The sequence below is a fragment of the Oncorhynchus mykiss genome, chromosome 1 (assembly GCF_013265735.2).
Source record: "Oncorhynchus mykiss isolate Arlee chromosome 1, USDA_OmykA_1.1, whole genome shotgun sequence".
Taxonomy (NCBI): domain Eukaryota; kingdom Metazoa; phylum Chordata; class Actinopteri; order Salmoniformes; family Salmonidae; genus Oncorhynchus; species Oncorhynchus mykiss.
In genome coordinates, this window is record NC_048565.1 from 77265816 (window position 1) to 77290354 (window position 24539).

The 24539-nt window shown below is 43.7% G+C and overlaps 1 protein-coding gene and 1 long non-coding RNA gene across 34 annotated transcripts in view; one reads left to right on the top strand and one right to left on the bottom strand.

Moving 5' to 3' along the window:
* LOC110529831 (ankyrin-3) overlaps positions 1 to 24539 on the bottom strand; it is a 165430-nt gene that overhangs the window by 117445 nt on the left and 23446 nt on the right. For 16 of the 33 annotated variants that reach the window (XM_036985917.1, XM_036985920.1, XM_036985901.1 and 13 more), the window contains exon 1: positions 11596 to 12099. The exons of 2 other annotated variants lie outside the window; for them this stretch is intronic. In XM_036985917.1, coding sequence (XP_036841812.1) covers positions 11596 to 11715 — 120 coding nt within the window. In that variant the 5' untranslated portion in view covers positions 11716 to 12099. Of the gene's footprint in view, positions 1 to 11595; positions 12102 to 24539 lie in introns of those variants that run through there. 15 more of the 33 variants (XM_036985955.1, XM_036985937.1, XM_036985950.1 and 12 more) reach the window with 4 other exon arrangements.
* LOC118965545 lies at positions 21174 to 21879 on the top strand. Its single transcript, XR_005052933.1, has 2 exons — positions 21174 to 21310; positions 21765 to 21879. It is a non-coding gene; the product is annotated as an uncharacterized LOC118965545 (long non-coding RNA).

Genomic DNA, 24539 nt, shown 5'->3' on the forward strand with positions numbered 1-24539 from the left:
TGGGTGTCCAATACTGAATACTCACCTTCTCCTTGTATCAACCTGGTTCCCTTCCTTTATCCATCTCCCCTCTCTGTATTTCATCTGTTTCTCCCCTCTCTATCCTTTCTCTTGCCAAGTCTTTTCCTTCATGTTCCTCTGCCTCTTTTCACACTCTATACTTGCCCTTGCTATCATTGATTGATTCCTAACACAGACCAGTGAGCTCAGAGGGCATTTGAACTCAAAGACAAAAGATAAATTCTGGTCATTGTAAAGCCAAAGGAACCAAACATCCATCAAGCCTATGGAGACCAGAGAACCAGTCTACACAGGCACTTTGTTTTGAACTACTGTAATGAAAATAAAATACAAAAGTTGAACCTATACCCTTCCTTAGTAAATACTCAGTAACAGTCATTACTTTGTAGAAAGGATTCTGTACAGTCATTTCACACATCTATTTCACTGTGTTTTTGCACTTCTTAGATACAACACCATCAAACAATAAGCGCTGACTGTTGACCAGAGGCTCTGTAGCATCTGTTGAAAGTGCTGGTATTGAATAATTCAGCATCAAACATGAATTAGCCTGAGTGCTTTGCTTTCTCTGTCTCTCTCTCTGGCAGATGCTGTTCCCACACAACTGATGAGGCTTGGACTGGGGCTCTGTCTGAATTTGTTCAGCCCCGCTGGTTATTGTACTGTGAGAATGAGTGTGTGCGCGTGTGCATAGTAAGGACTCAAACACTGCAGTCACCACAGGCTCATTTCACTGATATATGACATAAGGAAGAATACTTTATACACAACAATGGTAATACCATTCCCACCTTGAAGCCATAATCAACCTTTCCCTAACAGTAAATCCTTTTTATTTTATTGAACTTTTATTGATACAGGGTGGGTCACCAACGAGACCAGGGTCTCATTTGCAAAGGAGCCCTGTGAACATGAGCATACAATAAATAATATCAATACAGAAAATACAACAAGATTCACCAAAACAAACAACTCTCACATATCACCTCCTTTGACCTCCACCTAAACTGTCCAATGGAGACCAGCGAGTCTGATTTCAAGGTGGCCTGAAGTCTATTCAAGCATTTTTTCCCCAGGTCAATGGAGACCCGCGGGACCTCCAGAAGCAGCAAGTCCAGAGAGCTGGACTGAAAATGTCTGGTTCTCCAGTTAATAGGTGAGCTGAGGTAGTGGGGGATTCTCTGAAGAACTGCTTAATATACAAAACGTAGATAAATGTTGGGCCCTTATGGTAGTCAGAGACTTCTAGCCAACAGAACTATACAAAATGCAGTGATGTGTATGAAAATGGTCCCCAGTGATAAAAAACAGTGCTGAGTAAATCTAAACGTTTTAAAGCAGATAGCACTAGAACCAATTGCAAGATGCCTGATCTTGGGGTATTTCAGACAATCTATGAACAAGTAAGAAGTGGTCAACCGTATCAAAAGCCTTCGACAGGTCAATAAATAAGGAAACACAATGATTTTTATGGTCTAAACAATATAGACAAGCGTAGCTGCTGGAAAAGTGCTAAAACCAGATTGGTGCTCATTAAAACAGAATGAGAAGTTTAAACGTTGTAATCTGAGCATTGGCCAGGGACTCTACACTACAGCGCAGAAGAGCACAGTGTAGTTCTGTGGTCAGTGTTATCTGCTGATCGACAAAACCCACTGCTTTTCTCTTTCTCCACCTATCGCTGTACTCTCATGTGACACATATTCTAGAAATGCTACAATTTCCATGCCGGATCAAATTACTCCGCTACAAAGACTCTGTCCATTCCATGCTCAATTGTATCCCAAGAGAAAACATGATTTATTCCCTGAGGGGGTTGTCGTCTACAAAAGGCAGCTTTTGTCCATGCAGTAATACAGAAGTTTGTGTCTGAGACAAACTCAAAACCAGGTAATGATATAGCCTAAAAATGTCCAATCAATTGAGCCAGTCTGGTGAAGAGCAGGGCGTGATAGATGTAAAGCAGAATGGACCCAGCTCGCTATTCAACATGACTATCAAGGACCAACGAATAAGGTGGTACAAATATATACAAAAATAAACATCTATTAATAGGGATGGACCTTTAAAGCTGTCAAATGCTAGGAGGAACTAGGATCACAGAATCAAATTGAAAAGCAATCTCTTCATATGTAAAATAGAAACAAAGACTAACCAAATAAATACTGAAAAATTGGATGCCATTGTGTGAGACATCCTGAGTGTTGTGCAACACAAACACCTGGGAGTAATAGATAAGGAGGTAGCTGAAGAGACAGAATGCATTTTTCTTTAAGCATGAAAGTCTCTGATCCCCCCCCCCAGAGGGAGCTGACTGTGGAGGAGTGTCTGCTCTATGATTATCATCGATCTGCCCTCAACACAACCCATTTCCAGCCCCGGTCAGGACACAGGGTCAGGCTCCGACTGGCTAACTCTGCCCACACATAGAGGCTTTTCTGGTGACCAAAAGTGGGTGGTAGAACCAGGGTTTTAGAAGCACAAGGTCAAATGATCAGATATAGGTCTAGAGTCTAAATAATGTTCAAATGATACAAAAGATAGTGAAAATATTTTGGGATTTTTGTCATCATCTTTTATGGCTCTAACACAGACGGCTAGTCAAGTATTATGGTGCGAGTGCAATTTTGATTTATTTTCTCCCTCCGCCTTGTGGTACAACAGATCAATTGAGAAGCCAATTATGCTATAACACATTAAATATGTAAAGGAAAACCTACAAGACAAACAGTCTTGCTTTAGTAGTGCTACTGATGGGATACTGGCAGGTGGTTAGCTACAAATGAAGCTGAGGTAGACAGAGGCCAGATGGGGGTAGGGTGTGTGTGGGGAGGGAGGGAGGGAAGGTAGGGTAGGTAGGGTATGTGTGGGGAGGGAGGGTAGGGTGTGAGTGGGGAGGGAGCGTGTGTGTGGGGAGGGAGGGAGGGTAGGGTGTGTGTGGGGAGGGAGGGTGTGTGTGGGGAGGGAAGGTGCGGTACGTGTGGGGAGGGAGGGTAGGTACAGTGGGGAGAACAAGTATCTGATACACTGCCGATTTTGCAGGTTTTCCTACTTACAAAGCATGTAGAGGTCTGTAATTTTTATCATAGGTACACTTCAACTGTGAGAGACGGAATCTTGCCTCCCGGGTGGCGCAGTGGTTAAGGGCGCTGTACTGCAGCGCCAGCTGTGCCATCAGAGTCCCTGGGTTCGCGCCCAGGCTCTGTCGTAACCGGCCGTGACCGGGTGGTCCGTGGGGCGACGCACAATTGGCCTAGCGTCGTCCGGGTTAGGGAGCGATTGGTCGGTAGGGATCTCCTTGTCTCATCGCGCACCAGCGACTCCTGTGGCGGGCCGGGCGCAGTGCGCGCTAGCCAAGGTTGCCAGATGCACGGTGTAGCCTCCGACACATTGGTGCGGCTGGCTTCCGGGTTGGATGCGCGCTGTGTTAAGAAGCAGTACGGCTGGTTGGGTTGTGTATCGGAGGACGCATGACATTCAGCCTTCGTCTCTCCCGAGCCTGCACGGGAGTTGTAGCAATGAGACAAGATAGTAGCTACTACAACAATTGGATACCACGAAATTGGGGAGAAAAAGGGGTAAAACATTTTTTTTAAATACAAAAAAAAGAGAGACGGAATCTAAAACAAAAATCCAGAAAATCACATTGTATGATTTTTAAGTAATTAATTTGCATTTTATTGCATGACATAAGTATTTGATCACCTACCAACCAGTAAGAATTCCGGCTCTTACAGACCTGTTAGTTTTTCTTTAAGAAGCCCTCCTGTTGTCCACACTTTACCTGTATTAACTGCACCTGTTTGAACTCGTTACCTGTAGAAAAGACACCTGTCCACAACCTCAATCAAACAGACTCCAACCTCTCCACAATGGCCAAGACCAGAGAGCTGTTTAAGGACATCAGGGATAAAATTGTAGACCTGCACAAGGCTGGGATGGGCTACAGGACAATAGGCAAGCAGCTTGGTGAGAAGGCAACAACTGTTGGCACAATTATTAGAAAATGGAAGAAGTTCAAGATGACGGTCAATCACCCTCGGTCTGGGGCGCCATGCAAGATCTCACCTCGTGGGGCATCAATGATCATGAGGAAGGTGAGGGATCAGCCCAGATCTACATGGCAGAACCTGGTCAATGGCCTGAAGAAAGCTGGGACCACAGTCTCAAAGAAATCCATTAGTAACACACTACGCCGTCATGGATTAAAATCCTGAGCGCATGCAAGGTCCCCCTGCTCAAGCCAGCACATGTCCAGGCCCATCTGAAGTTTGCCAATGACCATCTGGATGATCCAGAGGAGGAACGTCATGTGGTCTGATGAGACAGAAATAGAGCTTTTTGGTCTAAACTCCACTCGCCGTGTTTGGAGGAAGAAGAAGGATGAGTACAACCCCAAGAACACCATCCCAACCGTGAAGCATGGAGGTGGAAACATCATTCTTTGGGGATGCTTTTCTGCAAAGGGGACAGGACGACTGCACCGTATTGAGGGGAGGATGGACGGGGCCATGTATTGCGAGATATTGACCAACAACCTCCTTCCCTCAGTAAGAGCATTGAAGAAGGGTCGTGGCTGGGTCTTCCAGCATGACAACGACCCGAAACACACAGCCAGGGCAACTAAGGAGTGGCTCCGTAAGAAGCATCTCAAGGTCCTGGAGTAGCCAAGCCAGTCTCCAGACCTGAACCCAATAGAAAATCTTTGGAGGGAGCTGAAAGTCTGTATTGCCCAGCGACAGCCCCGAAACCTGAAGGATCTGGAGAAGGTCTGTATGGAGGAGTGGGCCAAAATCCCTGCTGCAGTGTGCGCAAATCTGGTCAAGAACTACAGGAAACGTATGATCTCTGTAATTGCAAACAAAGGTTTCTGTACCAAATATTAAGTTCTGCTTTTCTGATGTATCAAATACTTATGTCATGCAATAAAATGCAAATTAATTACTTAAAAATCATACAATGTGATTTTATGGATGTTTGTTTTAGATTCCGTCTCTCACAGTTGAAGTATACCTATGATAAAAATGACAGACCTCTACATGCTTTGTAAGTATGAAAACCTGCAATGTAAAATCGGCAATGTATCAAATACTTGTTCTCCCCACTGTATGTGTGGGGAGGGAGGGTAGGGTGTGTGTGGGGAGGGAAGGTAGGGTGTGTGTGGGGAGGGAAGGTAGGTAGGGTGTATGTGGGAACGGAAGGTAGGGTGTGTGTGGGGAGAGAGGAAAGGTAGGGTATGTGTGGGGAGGGAGGGTAGGGTGTGTGTGGGGAGGGAAGGTAGGGTGTGTGTGGGGAGGGAAGGTAGGGTATGTGTGGGGAGGGAGGGTAGGGTAGGGTGTGTGTTGGGAGGGAGTGTGTGTGGGGAGGGAGAGAGGGTAGGGTGTGTGTGGGGAGGATATGTGTGGGGAGGGAAGGTAGGGTGTGTGTGGGGAGGGAAGGTACGGTATGTGTGGGGAGGGAGGGAGGGTAGGTATGTGCGGGGAGGGAGGGTAGGGTGTGTGTGGGGAGAGAAGGTAGGGTGTGTGTGGGGAGGGAAGGTAGGGTGTGTGTGGGGAGGGAGGGGAGGGTGTGTGTGGGGAGGCAAGGTAGGGTGTGTGTGGGGAGGGAAGGTAGGGTGTGTGTGGGGAGGGAGGGGAGGGTGTGTGTGGGGAGGGAGGGGAGGGTGTGTGTGGGGAGGGAGGGGAGGGTGTGTGTGGGGAGGGAGGGGAGGGTGTGTGTGGGGAGGGAAGGTAGGGTGTATGTGGGAAGGGAAGGTAGGGTGTGTGTGGAGAGGGAGGGAGGGAGGGTAGGGTGTGTGTGGGGAGGGAGGGATGTTAGGGTGTGTGTGGGGAGAGAGGAAAGGTAGGGTATGTGTGGGGAGGGAGGGTAGGGTGTGTGTGGGGAGGGAAGGTATGGTGTGTGTGGGGAGGGAAGGTAGGGTATGTGTGGGGAGAAAAGATAGAGTATGTGTGGGGAGGGAGGGTAGGGTGGGTGTGGGAAGGGAAGGTATGGTGTGTGTGGGGGGGGGGGGGGGGGGGGGTATGTGGGGTGGGTCGGGTAGGGTGTGTGGGAAGGAAGGGTGTGTGTGGGGAGGGAGGGTAGGGTGTGTATGGGGAGGGTGTGTGTGGGCAGGGAGGGAGGGGAGGGTGTTTGTGGGGAGGGAGGGGAGGGTGTGTGTGGGGGGAGGGTGGGGTGTTTGTGGGGAGGGAGGATAGGCTATGTGTGGGGAGGGAGGGTGGGGTGTTGGTGGGGAGGGAGGATAGGGTATGTGTGGGGAGGGAGGTTGTGTGGGGAGGGGGTGGATAGAGTTGCCTCTACCAATGCAGGCACATAGAATGTGTCCCATGCACATAGAATGTGTCCCATGGGTCAGAATACTGGTGTGAGGGACAGTATAACTACAACAGGAGGGGTTATTAGAGAGGTGAGGGTATGGGACTATCATGTTCTGTACACACACACACACACACACACACACACACACACACACACACACACACACACACACACACACACACAATAGAGCGGAGGGGTTTGGCTGGAGAGTGAGGGGGATGGGGGGAGCATGGTCGAGGGCATTTGTGTGTTTGGGGCTGGGCCAGCATGTTTAGCAGCCTGATGGAGGAGGCCTTGATGCACCATGGGGGATTAATGCTTGTGATGATGGTGGGGCGGGGGAAGAAAGGGAAACTTAGAACACAAGCATCGGTGCACATGCCCTGCTTCTATCGTTGGTGGGTGCTGATGAATGGCCCCAAGATCTGGGATTTTACTTTCTGTATGGGTGTGTGTGTGTGTGTGTGTGTGTGTGTGTGTGTGTGTGTGTGTGTGTATGAGCGAGTGCATATGGAGGGCAGTCCTTGTAAGAGAGAAGACGAGAGGGGGTTTCAGGGCGGGTGGAGAAAGGGGGGTTGGGGGACCCGTGCCGGGAAGCGCAGGCAGACAGGCTGTGGGGGAGGTGGGTTTAGCTGGTAGATACTGTTGATGGGGGTTCATCACTGAATTCATGTGTGTGAGTGTGTGTGTGTGCGTGAGTGCGAGTGTGTGTGTGGGAGCTCAACTCTTCAAATGCAGAACATCCTTATGGTACTTCAGCAGCCCCCTCCTAGTGCCTGCCTCCAGCTCTTTACTCCCCATTTCTAGTAATTTCCTCTACCCCATTTTCTACTCTCCTCAGTTCACTACCGCACCCGTACTTCTCTTTGCTTCACCTCTTCCTCATTCCTCATCTTTTCACCTTTCCATTCTTCTCCTGTCCTGCCTTCTCATCTCCTCAGCCATCCCTCCTTTCTCCTCTCCTTTCTTGCCCCCATCATGTCCGACCCTGGGCACATCATGTCCGACCCTGGGCACATCATGTCCGACCCTGGGCACATCATTAAAGGATTATGCCAAGACTTCATGTTTGTATTTTCACTCTTCAGAGAAAATGTCAGGAAGCTGATGTCTTAATAAATAACAAGAAAAAAAAGACAAGATGGAGAATCTTGCAGTTGAAGCTCTCTCATGTAGACAGAAATCTGCTACACCTCACGCCAAACTTACATCAGAGATCCAGAGTTTATGCGCACACAGCATCAGCATCTCCTGCTCAATACAGCCTCTACGAGACAGAGGCAGCCTCTACAAGACAGAGTGATGACAGCAGCAACAGAATGACAACGTACCACGGAGCAGAGAGAAGAGAGGAGAGAAAAGAAGAAAGAAGAGGACGCCAATCACCTTCAAATGACCTTAAGGCCTAGTAACATCGCGCTCTCCCTCTCTCTCACTGTCCATCTCCGAGGCAAGACCCAGAACATGGCGGATTTTGATAACATGAAAGCCACACAATAGACCATTTTTTATGGTAACATATTCTGTGTTCTATTCCACTACACCAGAACCAATTCTAGTCACTTCCAATCTCGAGTGTACCACAGAGAATACATGGGTTATGGCGTACCATCCCAGTAGGACAAACACACCAGTCTGGTGTAGATCCAGTTACATCTTTACTGGTAAATCACCCCAGCACTCAGCTCTCCAGGACCCCTCAGACGACTGAGCCGCTCGATCGATAATTAAAATGATCCCTATTACAGCGTCTCACAGGCCCCTTGGAGACGGAATATATTGCAGTGAGATAGATAGCCATATACAGAATAGGGTGATGTATTGTAGATTGAAGGATTGAGGAACAGCATTTCAAGGACCATGGGTAACAGTCAACTGTTCACTGTAAAGAAATGGCTAAAGGGCTTTGGAGGTGCCAGCATATTGAATGCAACTGAACAAAAGCAATCAATGATGAGATCAAATAAAGGGGTTCCTTCGTTTTAACCAGAATTGTTGAAGTACACTAGCACAGTAGACTATTCCTGAAAAGCAGTGCTGGACAGAGGTTTGTGTATCTGTGGGGCAGTTTCAGTTTAGCATTTAGTTTGATGAGTGGCCTGCCCATTTGACAGATGAGGGCTTTCTCTTGGTCACAATTGCCCCCCTGGGACTGGTCCTCGATCAGCCACAACACACACAGCAATTCTCCATAGCGGGTTAAGGATGGACCATTCTCTCTCTCTACACATATTATAGTCTCTTGTGGGAGGGGGAGGGGGACAGAGAGGAATGAATGCTAGTTCTGCCTTTGTTTCGCTGTTCCAGAACACAGAGAAATGTGTGCGAGTAAAGGCATCAGCATGCTTCAGTTTGTACTGAATAGTACTTTGTCCATTTTGAGACACCGTAGACAGAAAATAGTTCAAATTAATCTAAAATAACTCAAGAAATCTGTCACGCCCTGATCGGTTTCACCTGTCCTTGTGCTTGTCTCCACCCCCCTCCAGATGTCACCCATTTTCCCAATTATCCCCTGTGTATTTTTACATGTGTTCTCTGTCTGTTTGTTGCCAGTTCGTCTTGTTCGTTCAAGCTTACCAGCATTTTTCCTGTCAGCACCTATCGTTTCACAGCCTCTCTTTACTAGTCCTCCCGGTTTTGACCTTTGCCTGTCCTGACCCTGAGCCTGCCTGCCGTCCTGTACCTTTGCTCCACCTCTGGATTACTGAACCCTGCCTGTCCCTGACCCTGAGTCCGCCGGCCGTCCTGTACCTTTTCCTTACCCTGGATTTCCGACCCCTGCCTGCCTTGACCTGTCTTTGCCTTCCCCGTTTGCTACAATAAACAGTGTTACTTTGACAGTCTGCATCTGGGCCTTACCTTGATTCCTGATAGAGAGACAGAGAGAGGATTGGAGACTCCCATTTTGTGAGCTACACGTGCTTAGTCTGGTAAGAGGAGGATGAGTGCCTCCAGTCGTCCCTCAAGACTGCTTCCTCCTCTCTTTCTCCTCTCTAACACCTACAGCAGTCTCTTCTTACTACTGTTGCTGTAGCCAAGCTCTTAGGGAATCCGCAAGCTTTTTGCTATGTCTCAGAGATAATAACAATTTAAGTAAAGGTGGTATGATAACCTGTATGATAAGGAAACAGTGACCCCTCTCCTACCTCCTTAGCTCCTAGTGCCAACTCGGGCTTGAATACCCTGACCTCTCCCCTGATCCCCCTCACTGTGTGTCAGTAGGAGGTGTTCTTTTCACTGGCAGGCTACGATACCTCCATGCACAGCAGCTCCTTCTGGGGTGAGGAAGGTTAGTGGTCCCCTCCGCCAAAAGCAATCCTCCAGACACCTCCACTCCATTAGGCCCGTACAGCACTGAGTGAAGGCTGATAAGAGAGGCAGAAGGGCTCCTCAGTCAGCAATTTTCCTCTATCTCACCAACTCTCTCACTACTTCTTTCTCTCTCTCGCTCCTTCTCTTTTTCTCTCTCCCCCACTCTTTCCTTCTTTTTCTCTCTCCCATCAGGTATTGTTGGAGGGCCACCAGACAGTAGTAAATGATGCAGGCCAAGCTCAGCCAAGCCCATCAGGTACTTAAGCAATAAGGAACAAGAGGGTGTGGTATAGCCAATATAATCACGACTAAGGGAGGTTATATTGCACGGCGCAACGCAGAGTGCCTGGATACAGCTATTAGCCATGGTATATTGGCCATAAACCACAAACTCCCGAGGTGCCTTATTGCAATTATAAACTGGTAACCAATGTAATCAGAGCAGTAAAAATACATGTTTTGTCATACCCATGGTATATTGTCTGATATACCATGGCTGTCAGCCAATCAGCATTCAGGGCTCGAACCAACCAGTTTATAATGTAGAATATAACAGGATCTGAGATAGACTGGCTAATACTGTAGTGTAGAAAAGGTTTGAGGGTCCTGTGTGTCTCAGTTGGTAGAGCATGGACTTTACAATGCCAGGGTTGTGGGTTTGATTCTCACATGGGACCAGTACAAAAAATGAAAATTGTGTGCACTCACTACTGTATAAGAGTGTCTGCTAAATGACTAAAATACAATTATAAAATTACATGTGCATTAACACATTTCCATTTCTACCTAGCAACAAAAATGAGCATGTGAGGTGTCTGTGCATTTCTTTGTGAGAGAGGGAGGGAGGAAGAAGCATGAGGACATGAGGAAGGACACAGCTCAGAGGAGAAAGGGGAAACTGATTATCTGAATGGAGCGTGCTATACTTGCAGGCAATCAATAAATGGAGAAGAGCTCCCTCAGCCCGACATGAAATATGAGTCTCTATAATAATAATAATAATAATAATAATATCCCTCATGGACACCAGGAACACACACACACGCACAAAGATAATGTACATAATCAAGTAAATTAAATCAGTCACCTTTAAGGTTTTTGTTCAAAAATAATATTTTCATAGACGTAAAAAAATACATTGTCAATGATGGGGTCAAATAACAATATATTGTGCATAAATAGAAGCAAAGACAATAAATGTCAGTTCTATTGAATAGATCTCATGGGTGAAATAATTGCATCCAGTAAACATCAAGCAGTGGATGCTTTACGTCCAGCAAGACATTCTCTAGCTATTTATGACTTCAACCTATTTGTCCAGCAAAACCAGAACCATGTGCATATAGCAGATAAAAGAGCAAGCATTAACCCACATGTATTCTCCTCCATCATATGGAAAGCTTTTCCATCAATAAATAACAGAAATATGCATTATATATGGACGTCTGTGTATCCAGCTGCACACAGATGCTCTCGACTGGACCACAACATAACCACATGCCAGGAACAGTACAGAACTCTTTGGATCACTAATGAACCAGGAGTAGTTTGGATCAGTACCATACCCCTGTCCATTTGATAAGCTGTAAGATCAAGGCTTTTGAATCCGCACACTGAGAGATGCTGATTTTGGAGTATAACAGTGGCGGAGATGCTGTAGTATTTGGGGGAGCCCCGTGTTTAGCTGTAGATTAGACAATAGTGTTAGACAGCATAAGTGCCAGATGCCAAGTACGACCTTACCACTACGCACCACGAACAAGGCCCCAGGCTGATGCTTAACTAACAGGTGAAATTCAACAAGGTTACGTGCACGTGAGCGCACACACACTACATTGAATGCATGGCAGCTTAGTGACATGAGAGAATTCTGTGTGTGTGTGCTGCCCATATGAACACAATGGGGATGTGGCTGAGCAGGGAGTCTCGCTCCAGTGAAAGTACCTTTCTCTTTTGTTCCCGGGACGCTAGTTTCTTAATTCTCCTTTTCTTTTCTTTCTCATCCTCGATAGCATTGACATCCACGTCCCGGTTCTTCTTCAATGCGGAGGCTGCGTGAGCCATGGCGGAATACAAAAAAACGGTAGAAATCCCAGGGAAGTGGAAGCCAACGATCTCAGAGAAAAAGATAAGGAAAGGGAAAAAGAGTTCCGTCCTGCTGACAAGGAGAGTGTCGGAGGATAAGGGTAGGCAGGAGAAAAGATGAGGAAACGTCTCCTCCTGTTTCTGTGTCAACCTCAGTCAGTGTAGAATCCAGGAGCAAGAGAGCCACGAGCATCACCAGACACAGAGGTGGAGAGAAGAGAAACGGTTACTACGGTAACCACGCTCTGTTTCTAGCCGTCCTCTTCAGGTTCCCCTCCTGGTCCATGGCGGTACCTGGGCCGGTGCTCCGCGTGGATCTGTCTGTGTGTGTGTGTATGTATGTGTGTGTGTGTGTGAGAGAGAGAAAGAGAGTGTAAGTGAGTGTCTGTGTGTATGAATGGTGTGAGGGAGCCAGCTGGGGTAGGAAGGGAGGGGGGGGATAGAGGGAATGTGAGGGATCGTACGGCTATAAGTGTGTGTGTGTGTGTGTGTGTGTGTGTGTGTACTTCTCCCCCACCCACCAGCTGGAAGTGCCCAAGTGAGAGATGGGATAGGGGAGAAAGTGTAGAGGACAGACTGAAGGGGGAGGTTGGATGGTGCTGATGGTAATTTTCTGTATCTCTCTCACACACTCTCACACAGGTGGGAAGGGAAGAGGCAAAATACCTATCCATCCTTTTTTTCTATAAAATCTGTTAATGTACAACAGACGGCTGATCCTATAACTTTGGAATACTAATTGCTGACTGTGTCTATTAAATAATGACAACTTCCATTGGGTCATACATTATGAAAAAAACTAGAAAAGGTCCTGCTGAGTACTGACACAATAATGCTAATGTTGAGAGGAAACTGACATACTAATACTAATTCTGAGAGGAAACTGACATACTAATGCTGAGAGGAAACTGACATACTAATGCTAATGCTGAGAGGAAACTGACATACTAATGCTGAGAGGAAACTGACATACTAATGCTAATGCTGAGAGGAAACTGACATACTAATGCTGAGAGGAAACTGACACACTAATGCTGAGAGGAAACTGACATACTAATGCTAATGCTGAAAGGAAACTGACATAATAATGCTGAGAGGAAACTGAAATACCAATGCTAATGCTGAGAGGAAACTGACGAACTAATGCTAATGCTGAGAGGAAACTGACGAACTAATGCTAATGCTGAGAGGAAACTGACATACTAATGCTGAGAGGAAACTGACACACTACTGCTGAGAGGAAACTGACATACTAATGCTAATGCTGAGAGGAAACTGAAATACCAATGCTAATGCTGAGAGGAAACTGACATACTAATGCTGAGAGGAAACTGACTTCCTAATGCTAATGCTGAGAGGAAACTGGACATACTAATGCTGAGAGGAAACTGACATATTAATGCTGCGAAGAAACTGACTTACTAACGCTGAGAGGAAACTGACATACTAATGCTGAGAGGAAACTGACATACTAATGCTAATGCTGAGAGGAAACTGACACTCTAACACCCTGACTACAATGCTCACGTAGCGTGCGTGAGCATTGCAAATTAAATGTAGAAATCTATATTTTTCAATTATTGCATCCACACTGGTCTGCGCTAAAATAGAAGTCAGTTCTATTTGTGACACAGATCGCTGTGCAAGTCCTGCCTCTCCCATCTCCCTATTGGTTTATAGAAGCAGATATCCACGTGCCATCTCCTCATCGGTTATACCCACGTGGGTGATTTAACAATGAACTCTGTTGTCGGTCGTCGTGGTAATACTATGAAAGTTTAGATGCCAATCACCATATAAGTTCAAAAAAGAAAAAGCCTGGAAGGAGGAGAGATGACTAGAAACGATTTGGTTGGCCGTTTTATGTGTGGATTAATTGTCGGAGTAGAGGACCTTGTGCATTTCAGGTAAAATAACAACTCAATGTTTATATCCCAGGACAAATTAGAAAGCAACAGCAAGCTAGCTAAATAGGACAAATTAGCTAGCAAGTGCAAGCTAGCTAGCTAAATTGCCATAAATGTTTAATGCTTTTCGCCCTGTCCCCAAATTAATGTAATTGGTTCAGAGTTTGTTTTGATATTTTAACCTGCATGTCGTGATCGCATTTTGTGTGGGGGGACAAAATAAATGTATGCACGATGGCGCATGCGTGCAGCCGGTTTGGGTTCCGTGTAATGCTAATGCTGAGAGGAAACTGACAAACTAATGCTGAGAGGAAATGGACATAATAATGCTAATGCTGAGAGGAAACTGACATACTAATGCTAATGCTGAAAGGAAACGGACATAATAATGCTAATGCTGAGAGGAAACTGACATACTAATGCTAATGCTGAGAGGAAACTGACATACAAATGCTAATGCTGAGAGGAAACTGACATAATAATGCTGAAAGGAAACTGATATACTAATGCTAATGCTGAAAGGAAACTGACAATAATGCTAATGCTGAAAGGAAACGGACATAATAATGCCAATGCTGAGAGAAAACTGACATACTAATGCTGAGAGGAAACTGACATATTAATAATGAGAGGAAATGGACATAATAATGCTAATGCTGAGAGGAAACTGACATACAAATAATGAGAGGAAATGGACATAATGCTAATACTGGGAGGAAACTGTCATACTAATGCTGAGAGGAAACTGACATACTAATAATGAGAGGAAATGGACATAATGCTAATACTGGGAGGAAACTGTCATACTAATGCTGAGCGGAAACTGACATACTAATAATGAGAGGAAATGGACATAATGCTAATGCTGAGAGGAAACTGACATACTAATGCAGTGAGGGAAATTACATACCAATCCTATGGCTGAGAGGAAACTGACATACTAATGCTGAGAGAGAACTTCCATACTAATGGTAATGCTGAGAGGAAACAAATTGATGAAAGCAGTTAACTACATCAGCTAATGCTGAGAGGAAACTGACATACTAATGCTGAGAGGAAAATGACATACTAGTGCTGAGAGGAAACTGACATACTAGTGCTGAGAGGAAACTGACATACTAATGCTGAGAGGAAACTGACATACTAATGCTGAGAGGAAACTGACATACTAATGCTAATGCTGCGAGGAAACTGACATACTAATCCTAATGCTGCGAGGAAACTGACATACTAATCCTAATGCTGCGAGGAAACTGACATACTAATCCTAATGCTGAAATGAAACTGACATACTAATGCTAATGCTGCGAGGAAACTGACATACTAATCCTAATGCTGCGAGGAAACTGACATACTAATCCTAATGCTGAAATGAAACGGACATACTAATACTAATGCTAAGAGGAAACTGACATACTAATGCTGAGAGGAAACTGACATACTAATGCTGAGAGGAAACTGACTTACTAATGCTACTGTTGAGAGGAAACCGGACATACTAATGCTAATGCTAAGTGGAAACTGATACATATGCTGAGAGGAAACTGACATACTAATGCTAATGCTAAGTGGAAACTGATACATATGCTGAGAGGAAACTGACATACTAATGCTAATGCTCAGAGGAAACTGACAAAATATGCTAATTCTGAGAGGAAACTGACATACTAATGCTAAGAGGAAACTGACATACTAATGCTAAGAGGAAACTGACATACTAATGCTGAGAGAAAACCTACATACTAATGGTAATGCTGAGAGGAAAACAAATTGATGAAAGCAGTTAACTACATCAGTTAATCAAATGTGCTTATAAAATAGCTGAGATTCTCGGTCCCTATACTGTGGTCATTATTTAATCTGAGGCCAGTGACATTTTAATGGAGGGGTCAAATGGTATCAGGGGGCCATTTGTTTCACCAAATCGAATGGCTCTTTGTTTAAAAAGACCGAGAGGAAGAGGGAGGGAGAGAAAAGGAATAAAAGAGGAGGATATCCAGAGTAGTGTAAGAAACGACAATAGACTGGGTTAGATTTTTCAGGGATCAAAAAGAGTGAGTGAGCGAGTAGAGTCACATCTTATTTACAATGTTATTCACGTCCGTTGCTCACGTCAAACATGGCAACGTGGAAAAGGAACGGCCATCTTTGTTTTCTCTGTCTGTGCTTCAGCACCTGAGTAGCTGCATGGATCTTGCGCCGGCGCATGCCTGGCAGTTTCTGCCTCTGCTTTGTGTGTGTGACCGTATGTGTATTCGAGAGGATGAGTAGAAGAGAGAGAAAAGGATCACTCCTCTTTCTTGTCAAGGAAAGAGCTGCCACACACATGGGACACAGAACAGGTTTTTTCTCCAGACACCAGCCATGTAACGATATGAGCGTGAAATCTATTTTTCTTTCATCCCTTTAAATTTTTTTTATTTTTAAACAACAACGCAGACACCAGTTTCAGGGGCGGGGCCCTCATTCCCCATCATTCATCAGGGGGTGTCAAATCATCATGTTGTTGCTAGGTGAGGACCAATGGTGTTGCTTGGGGATGCTGGTGGAAAGGTAACAACACTAGTTGGGGGTTGCATTTTGGAAATCACAAGACAACCAACCGCCATTCCTAAAAATCCTGCCTCAAAATAAAATGTTTCTCAATGGAGAAGAAAATATCATCCATACAGTGAAAACCTTGCGCTGGAATGATATATGAAACATAAATAACATTTGTAAGGATATTTTGTAATATAGTCTAATACAGCGTAAAGAGGATATTGCTGAATGCAATGCTTGCTAAAAGTCAATAACTGAACTTAATGTTGTATTAGCCTACATTTCACAACCATCGACAATGACATCCATAACCATTACACAGACCCGTATTCAGTGGTCAAAGTCACACATAGGGGCTCCAATAATCCCAATTAGTTTATAGTTGGCATCAGACTAAATGTGTCCAGACTAAAACAACCTTGGACAGAGCTGGGTTGATTCCAGGAATGGACTTTTAAAAGGCCCATTTCACCTTCGTTCCAGGCAGCAAGCCATATCAATACAGCAACTGAACTGAAGAGTTTTAATAGGACAGTAAACGACTAAACAAAAAATACAGGAAATACTTGCTGCTTTGTGGATAATCAATGATGCCATGTTTTGCCAGTTTAACTAGAAGTTATGAACAGCTACATATCTCTATGACAGAAAACATAAATTTGATGTACAGAAAAACTTTAAAGAATAATTTGAAGAAAATCTCTTGATTTGAACATCAGGAAAGCCACTGTTATAAATGAGTGCATATTTTTACAGCCCTCCTTGGCAACATTAGTATGGATCTCAAATTAAAGTGTCCAGCTGAAGTACTAGTTGCACCCCCATTGATGAGCTAGACACAATTTGTGCCAGCCTGTCATTTAGTATGGGTTAAGCCAATATGTTAGACCATCTAGGCTTACCGGAACATGCACCTCAGTGAGTGACAGCGGTGTTTAGGCCGTAGCTTGCTTTCCCCCTTTTTTTTGATTAATAATGAATGCGTGTGATTTCTCCCCTGGGTGTAACAGAAGCCTTCCCTGTTCCCTGTTTTCAGTCGCATTGACCTTTTGACCTCCACAGACACAACATTTTGTCCTGTTTGACACCAAGCCCACAGGCTAAGATAAATCCAACAACACTGTGCATCTGTTAGAGACTGAAGTAGGTCGAACTGAGGTTAAGAGACATTCTCTAAATAGAAAGTGGTGCTGACACTGTTCAAAGGCAGAAAGTTTGTTTCTGACACTGAATACGTTCACAAGGTCTAATTGAAGGAAGAAAGGGTCATTGTTCTCTGGTCTAATGCCAGAACTCTTAAAGCACAGACCTACAGATTGATAACTGGCACATTTACACATGTTCCATTAGTCCTTTAGTATGACAGGTTTCCTTTGTCTCCAGAGGGAAATTATCTTTCAGGATTGTGGTAACTCTATTGCACAACCTGTGCAGAGCCGACAGAAAATGTGCAGCGAGACAGCATTTACACCACTTTCAAAGCAGCAGCACCAAACTTGTTTACCAGACATATTCAATAGTCCACATCATAGAAAAACTGAGAAAAATGGAAAAGAAAGCAGACGTTTCTTATTGGACAAGTTGACACTGTACCCTCCCCAATTTCAGCCCTTTTGCCTCTGTTTTGTCTAGTGAATAGAACCCTGGCTGCAGTCCAAACACTTAAAAGACACACCCTATCACCTCAGCCCTCAAATTAAGTGGAAACTTCTGATGACGTATCATGACGTCTGACGAGTATACACTTGCAGGGTAAGGGGCGAGGGACGAAAGAATGATTTTTAAATGGACTGCCCTTGCCCAGAAATTCGTAACTTGTTCATTATGTTTTCAGCCACCGGTAGCTTGGGGCGAGGGAGGAAGGAATGTGGGTGCTTTATATGCGCTACAGTCAATTATGATTGTATGTCTACTTACATTAAATATATAATTATTAATATACGCATACTGTATGATAGCTAGCAAATTAATTAGCTAAATAACGTTAGCCTGCCTAGCTGGAACTTTATTTCTACAATTTCCAAAAGCTAACCAAACAAAAACATAATTACTTTTACGAGACATGTTTGTGTTACTAAATGCACATGACGGCACAATTTCAAACTTATTTACATTAGTTTTTACTTACACTTGTATGTTGACTCCATATATTGACGTTGAGGTTTAATTTTTTGTCTGCTTTTCTTAGCGGATGTACAATCGGCACGAATTCAATCACGGGAGTTTCAGGCCCCGAATTGAACATAATTGTACACTCGCAAAATGACATTGCTTACATTGCAAACGTCCCTTGCTTGGCTAATCACTTGGACCGGCCTCCAAGATGGTGACGGTGATTCCCCCAAGGGCATAAGGCGAGGGTAAGTGGACAAGGGGATTGAACCACAGCCCCTGTCCCTGGGATTTCACACGGCAGCCCCCACGCTCGCTGTGGATTCACTTGTCGGTCACAGTGGTCTCCTAGCTACAACCTACAGAGCCTCATCAACCACGCCTCTCAACAACTACACTGCTCAAAAAAATAAAGGGAACACTAAAATAACACATCCTAGATCTGAATGAATGACATATTCTTATTAAATACTTTTTTCTTTACATAGTTAAATGTGCTGACAACAAAATCACACAAAAATGATCAATGGAAATCAAATGTATCAACCCATGGAGGTCTGGATTTGGACTCACACTCAAAATTAAAGTGGAAACCACACTACAGGCTGATCCAACTTTGATGTAATATCCTTAAAACAAGTCCAAATGAGGCTCAGTAGTGTGTGTGGCCTCCACGTGCCTGTATGACCTCCCTACAACGCCTGGGCATGCTCCTGTTGAGGTGGCGGATGGTCTCCTGAGGGATCTCCTCCCAGACCTGGACTAAAGCATCCGCCAACTCCTGGACAGTCTATGGTGCAACAAGACATGATGTCCCAGATGTGCTCAATTGGATTCAGGTCTGGGGAACGGGCGGGCCAGTCCATAGCATCAATGCCTTCCTCTTGCAGGAACTGCTGACACACTCCAGCCACATGAGGTCTAGCATTGTCTTGCATTAGGAGGAACCCAGGGCCAACCGCACCAGCATATGGTCTCACAAGGGGTCTGAGGATCTCATCTCGGTACCTAATGGCAGTCAGGCTACCTCTGGCGAGCACATGGAGGGCTGTGCGGCCCCCCAAAGAAATGCCACCCCACACCATGACTGACCCACTGCCAAACTGGTCATGCTGGAGGATGTTGCAGGCAGCAGAACATTCTCCACGGCGTCTCCAGACTCTGTCACGTCTGTCACATGTGCTCAGTGTGAACCTGCTTTCATCTGTGAAGAGCACAGGGCGCCAGTGGCGAATTTGCCAATCTTGGCCTCCATGCTCTGGACACTACGCTGACAGACACAGTAAACCTTCTTGCCACAGCTCGCATTGATGTGCCATCCTGGATGAGCTGCACTACCTGAGCCACTTGTGTGGGTTTTAGACTCCGTCTCATGCTACCACTAGAGTGAAAGCACCGCCAGCATTCAAAAGTAACCAAAACATCAGCCAGGAAGCATAGGAACTGAGAAGTGGTCTGTGGTCACCAACTGCAGAACCACTCCTTTATTGGGAGTGTCTTGCTAATTGCCTATAATTTCCACCTGTTGTCTATTCCATTTGCACAACAGCATGTGAAATGTATTGTCAATCAGTGTTGCTTCCTAAGTGGACAGTTTGATTTCACAGAAGTGTGATTGACTTGGAGTTACATTGTGTTGTTTAAGTGTTCCCTTTATTTTTTTGAGCAGTGTATGTTTGGTTGCACCAGCATGTTGCTTGACTGAATTCCACTTGGTTTCCTTCTTCGCTCACACTCCTCTCCTGCCTGGATGCCTGCCTCATGACAGGGCAAACACACATTTTCATGGACAACAAGGTATGGGTTAATAAAAGCAGTTTAGTAATCTAAAATTAGGTATAATGATCCAATCTAAAGCTAGCTAACAAAACTACTAACGTTAGGTTTAGTAGCCTAGCTAGATAGCCAGCTAGTTAACATTGGCAAGTTAGGTTGATGCAATCAAACAGCTAACGTTAATGATTTAGACTCATTAACCAGGTTTCCATACAACCTTTTTATGTGAGTAAAGTACATGTCAGATAAAAACATCTCATGGACTTGCCTGATGGAAATAGAACATTTACTGGTAAACTTTCCAAATGTCTAAAAACAAAATACACTAGACAAGGTGGGATATTTTTGTGTTGATAAAATGAATTATGCGAGAAATGTCGGTTGAAATGTTTTTATGCACAAATATTGATATAATAACCATTATATCGAAGCAAGCTTGGAGTCACGCGAAGACATGTTGTGTGCAGTCCCACTATGACTGGTCAGGAAAGCATGAGTTTTTATTAGGCTTCAGATGAAATAAATTATGATTAACTTCAAGGTGATGAGCTTGATGCTCCTTTCCAATAAAGATTGAGGGTCTTATTCTTGTGACATGATCATCAATGCTTGGCTACCGTTTGACAAATAAAAATGATCTTGTTCTTTTGTCCATAATAATCTCCTTGTGTAGGCCAGGGGTTCCCAATCAGGGGTACTTGGCCTATCCACAGGGGGTACTTGACGAAGACTCATGAGACCATAGACCTACTGGTAAAATTCACATGAGGTGGTACTCTGTGTAGAGTAAAATTCAGTTGGTGGTACAGTAACGAATAATGGTTGGAAACCACTAATGTAGGTGTATTGTGAACTGTTGGCTAGAGCACACGTGCCAATAGCAGAGTGGGAACACTCGCTATATAACCATCAGTAGAGTTTAAAATGCGATGGAAACCCATTTCACTTGTATTTTTTATTCGGTACATGGGTATTTAACCGCAAAATGTATTTTCATGTGCACTACGTCATCACGCACAGCCTTTTATCAGTAAGTAAATTTGATGAAAACATCTCTGGTGGAAAAATGTGCATATTGTTTTTATGCAGATTTTAGAATATTCGCATGAACATCGGTTGCCAATTGGATGGAAACCTAGCTACTGAATAAATGGGTTTAGCACAAGATAAAGAAGATGAAACAATCTACTGCTGCAACCCAAGGCCCAAGGCCAACGGATACTGAAGTTCCTGAAAAGGTTAGTCAGTCAGTTTGTTAGTCCAGTAATGTTGGAATATTATTTTATTTCCACTGCTGGTGATTATTCACAAATGTCTGTGACTCAAATTTCACAGTCTTAAAAGTTTTAAAAACTACAAATCCCGCCACAGAGCAGTCTACACAGACAACATGAACACACTTGTCCAACCATAAGATGCATGGCTAATGCAGAAAGACAAAATTGATGGATTCTAGAACCACCATAACTTTCATAATTACAGAGACAGACCGCTATCATGGCATCAGTCTTTTTTGACTACCTAGTGCGTAGTGACACCTACTGATAAGAGCTGGTAATGCAGGTTTGTTAGAATAGCACACAATAGAATGAGTGACATTCAATAAAATATACTTTGTGAAAAGGGGGACATTATTCTCAATAAAAATGTTGAAAGTAGTTCCTTTAATGATTAAATATATGGATTTTACAGGCAATCAGTTCCTACAGTGAGGGCCTGGGAACCAGCCTCTGATATGTCAGATGGAGACCAGGACAACACAAAGTAAAAATTTACACATAAAAAATAAACTTTTTTACAAGGTTTACTGGGTATTGTGTTAAATGTAACCCTGCCTTGTTACAAAGTCTACTGTGTATAGTGTTAAATGTAACCCTGCTTTGTTAGTCTACTGTGTAGTGTTAAATGTAACCCTGCTTTGTTAGTCTACTGTGTATAGTGTTAAATGTATAGTGAAATTAATATTTAAAGACATTGTAACCATTCTTTGCATAACGCTCAGCCCTGCTACAGTAGTTCACTAAACTACAGAGTATGTTGTCCATTGAAGTTGTTGTCTCTAGCTCTTTTAATATCAGATTCAGAATGAATAGTAACAAGGTTTGTGATGGTTTGATCCACCTTAGGCCAGGAGTGTTTCCAATTCACATGACCTGATGAAAAGGGAAGCTATCTAAAATAATAATATTTTGTCATAGCCTACGAATAGGACGCAAAGTTTTACCTGACCAGGTCATGAGGAAAAACTCCAGGCCCCCACCAGCTTTCTTAAAATCAAATTAAGTGCACTTGAATATTGCCATACATTTCAAAATTAATTAAATTAAACACTAAATGTGTGATTCATTTAAATAATTCCATTCAATTAAAATAAGTTAAATGGCTATTGTTATGCCTCACCATATTTTGTGGTCATTGACTTTTATTGTTATTTCAACTACATAATGAGAGTAATAGCAAATACTACATTTTGCTCTCTGAAACAAGGCAGTTTGTGTTCTCTCTGTTCTCTGAGTCCCTCTAGTGGTCAAAGGTCAAAAAGGCTGGCAAATAGTAAACATCCTCAGCATGTCTGTCTGCTGCCAGATTGTTTTTTTGTCTTTGATATCCAGGAAAGCACTGAAGTTCTACACACTTGGTAATTTGGCCAATTTAATTTATATAATATGTTTTGGACTGGGCTTTTCAACAGAACTCTTCTTAATTAATTAGTTTGGCCCAGACTCAACAACCGATTCAGCTGTTGGCTTGAAGCAACCACTACTCAGGTATGCTGTAATTATACCACCACCACCACCGAGCAAGACGTTATAGGGACACTCCTGACCTGTAAAACCAAAATCTAAGCACTGCAGTACTTAATGAAGCTGGTGGCCACACCAGATACTGACTGTTACTTTTGACCCCCCCCCCCCCCCCCCCCCCCCTTTGTTCAGGGACACATTATTCCATTTATGTTTGTCACATGTCTGTGGAACTTGTTCAGTTTGTCTCAGTTGTTGAATCTAATGTTCATACAAATATTTACATGTTAAGTTGCTGAAAATATACGCAGCTAACAGTGAGAGGACGTTTGTTTTTTTGCTGAGTTTAGATCCACCTAGACATCTAACCACTCTGACCTGATTGGTGGAGAGAAAAAAAGGATGAGGGGGTGGGGGGAGGGCAGTTAATGACAAGGGAAAATATAAAATAAATAAAAGGACACAAAAATAAGAGGCAGATGAAAAATGAAGGGACCTAACAAAGAGAGACAGAGGGAAATATATATATGTATATATTTATCAAAACCCAGTCAACACCAACTCTCTGGTGCAACATTTGCAGTGACGAAGTATACATTACGTAGAAACATTCAGGTCATCTCCATGCTGAGGGCAAACTGCTGTTTATGCTGTTTTCCCATGATTAACACTTCCACTGTGGTCATCTTGAACTAAATGTAGGTCAGGGTCCACTTCTACTAAAAGTGTTTTTTTTCTCCTGAAGTCCATTCTTAGCTTCATATATCAAATGTATATATCAAATTATTAATGTGAGCCTTTCCGTTTGGAATAATGCAATTGAAATGTAACCCATTTAAAAGCCAGTAACCTACCTACATTTATGTCACAACTGGCCTCTTTGAAATCAGACCAAAATGTATTTCCCAGGTTTCCCCACCGAGTGGCAGCCACACAGTATAGCCTACACACAGCCACTGTAGTCAGCTCCTTAGACACTGCCTTCAGAAAGTATTCAAACCCCACAACTTTGTCCACATTTGGTTGTGTTAAAAAGTGGGATTAAAATGGATTTAATTGTCATTCTTTGTCAACGATATACACAAAATACTTTCATGTCAAAGTGGAATAAAAACTAACATTTTTGAAAAATAAAACACATATCTTTATTAGATAAGTATTCACCTATTCTATCTATGGCAGTGACTACAGCTGTGGCTCTTTCTGGGTAAGAGATTTCCACACCTGGATTGTGCAACATTTGCCCATTATTCTTTTCAAAATTCTTCAAGCTCTGTCAAATTGATTGTTGATCATTGCTAAACAAACATTTTCAGATCTTGCCATAGATTTTCAAGCAGATTTCAGTCAAAACTGTAACTCAGCCACTCAGAAACTCCAATGTAAATTTGGCCTGAATTCATCTCCCAGTGTCTGGTGGAAAGGAGACTGAACCAGGTTTTCCTCTAGGATTTTGCCTGTGCTTACAGTAGCTCCATTCCATGTATTTTTATCCTGAAAAACTCCCCAGTCCTTAACAATTACAAGCATACCCATAAAATGATGCAGCCAGAGTGGTACTCAGTAATGTGTTGTATTGGAATTTCCCCAAACATAACACTTTGTATTCAAGACAAAAAGTTAATTGCTTTGCCACATTTTTTGCAGTGTTACTTTAGTGCCTTGTTTCAAACAGAATGCATGTTTAGGATTTTTCTCTTTCTGTACAGGCTTCTTTTGACTC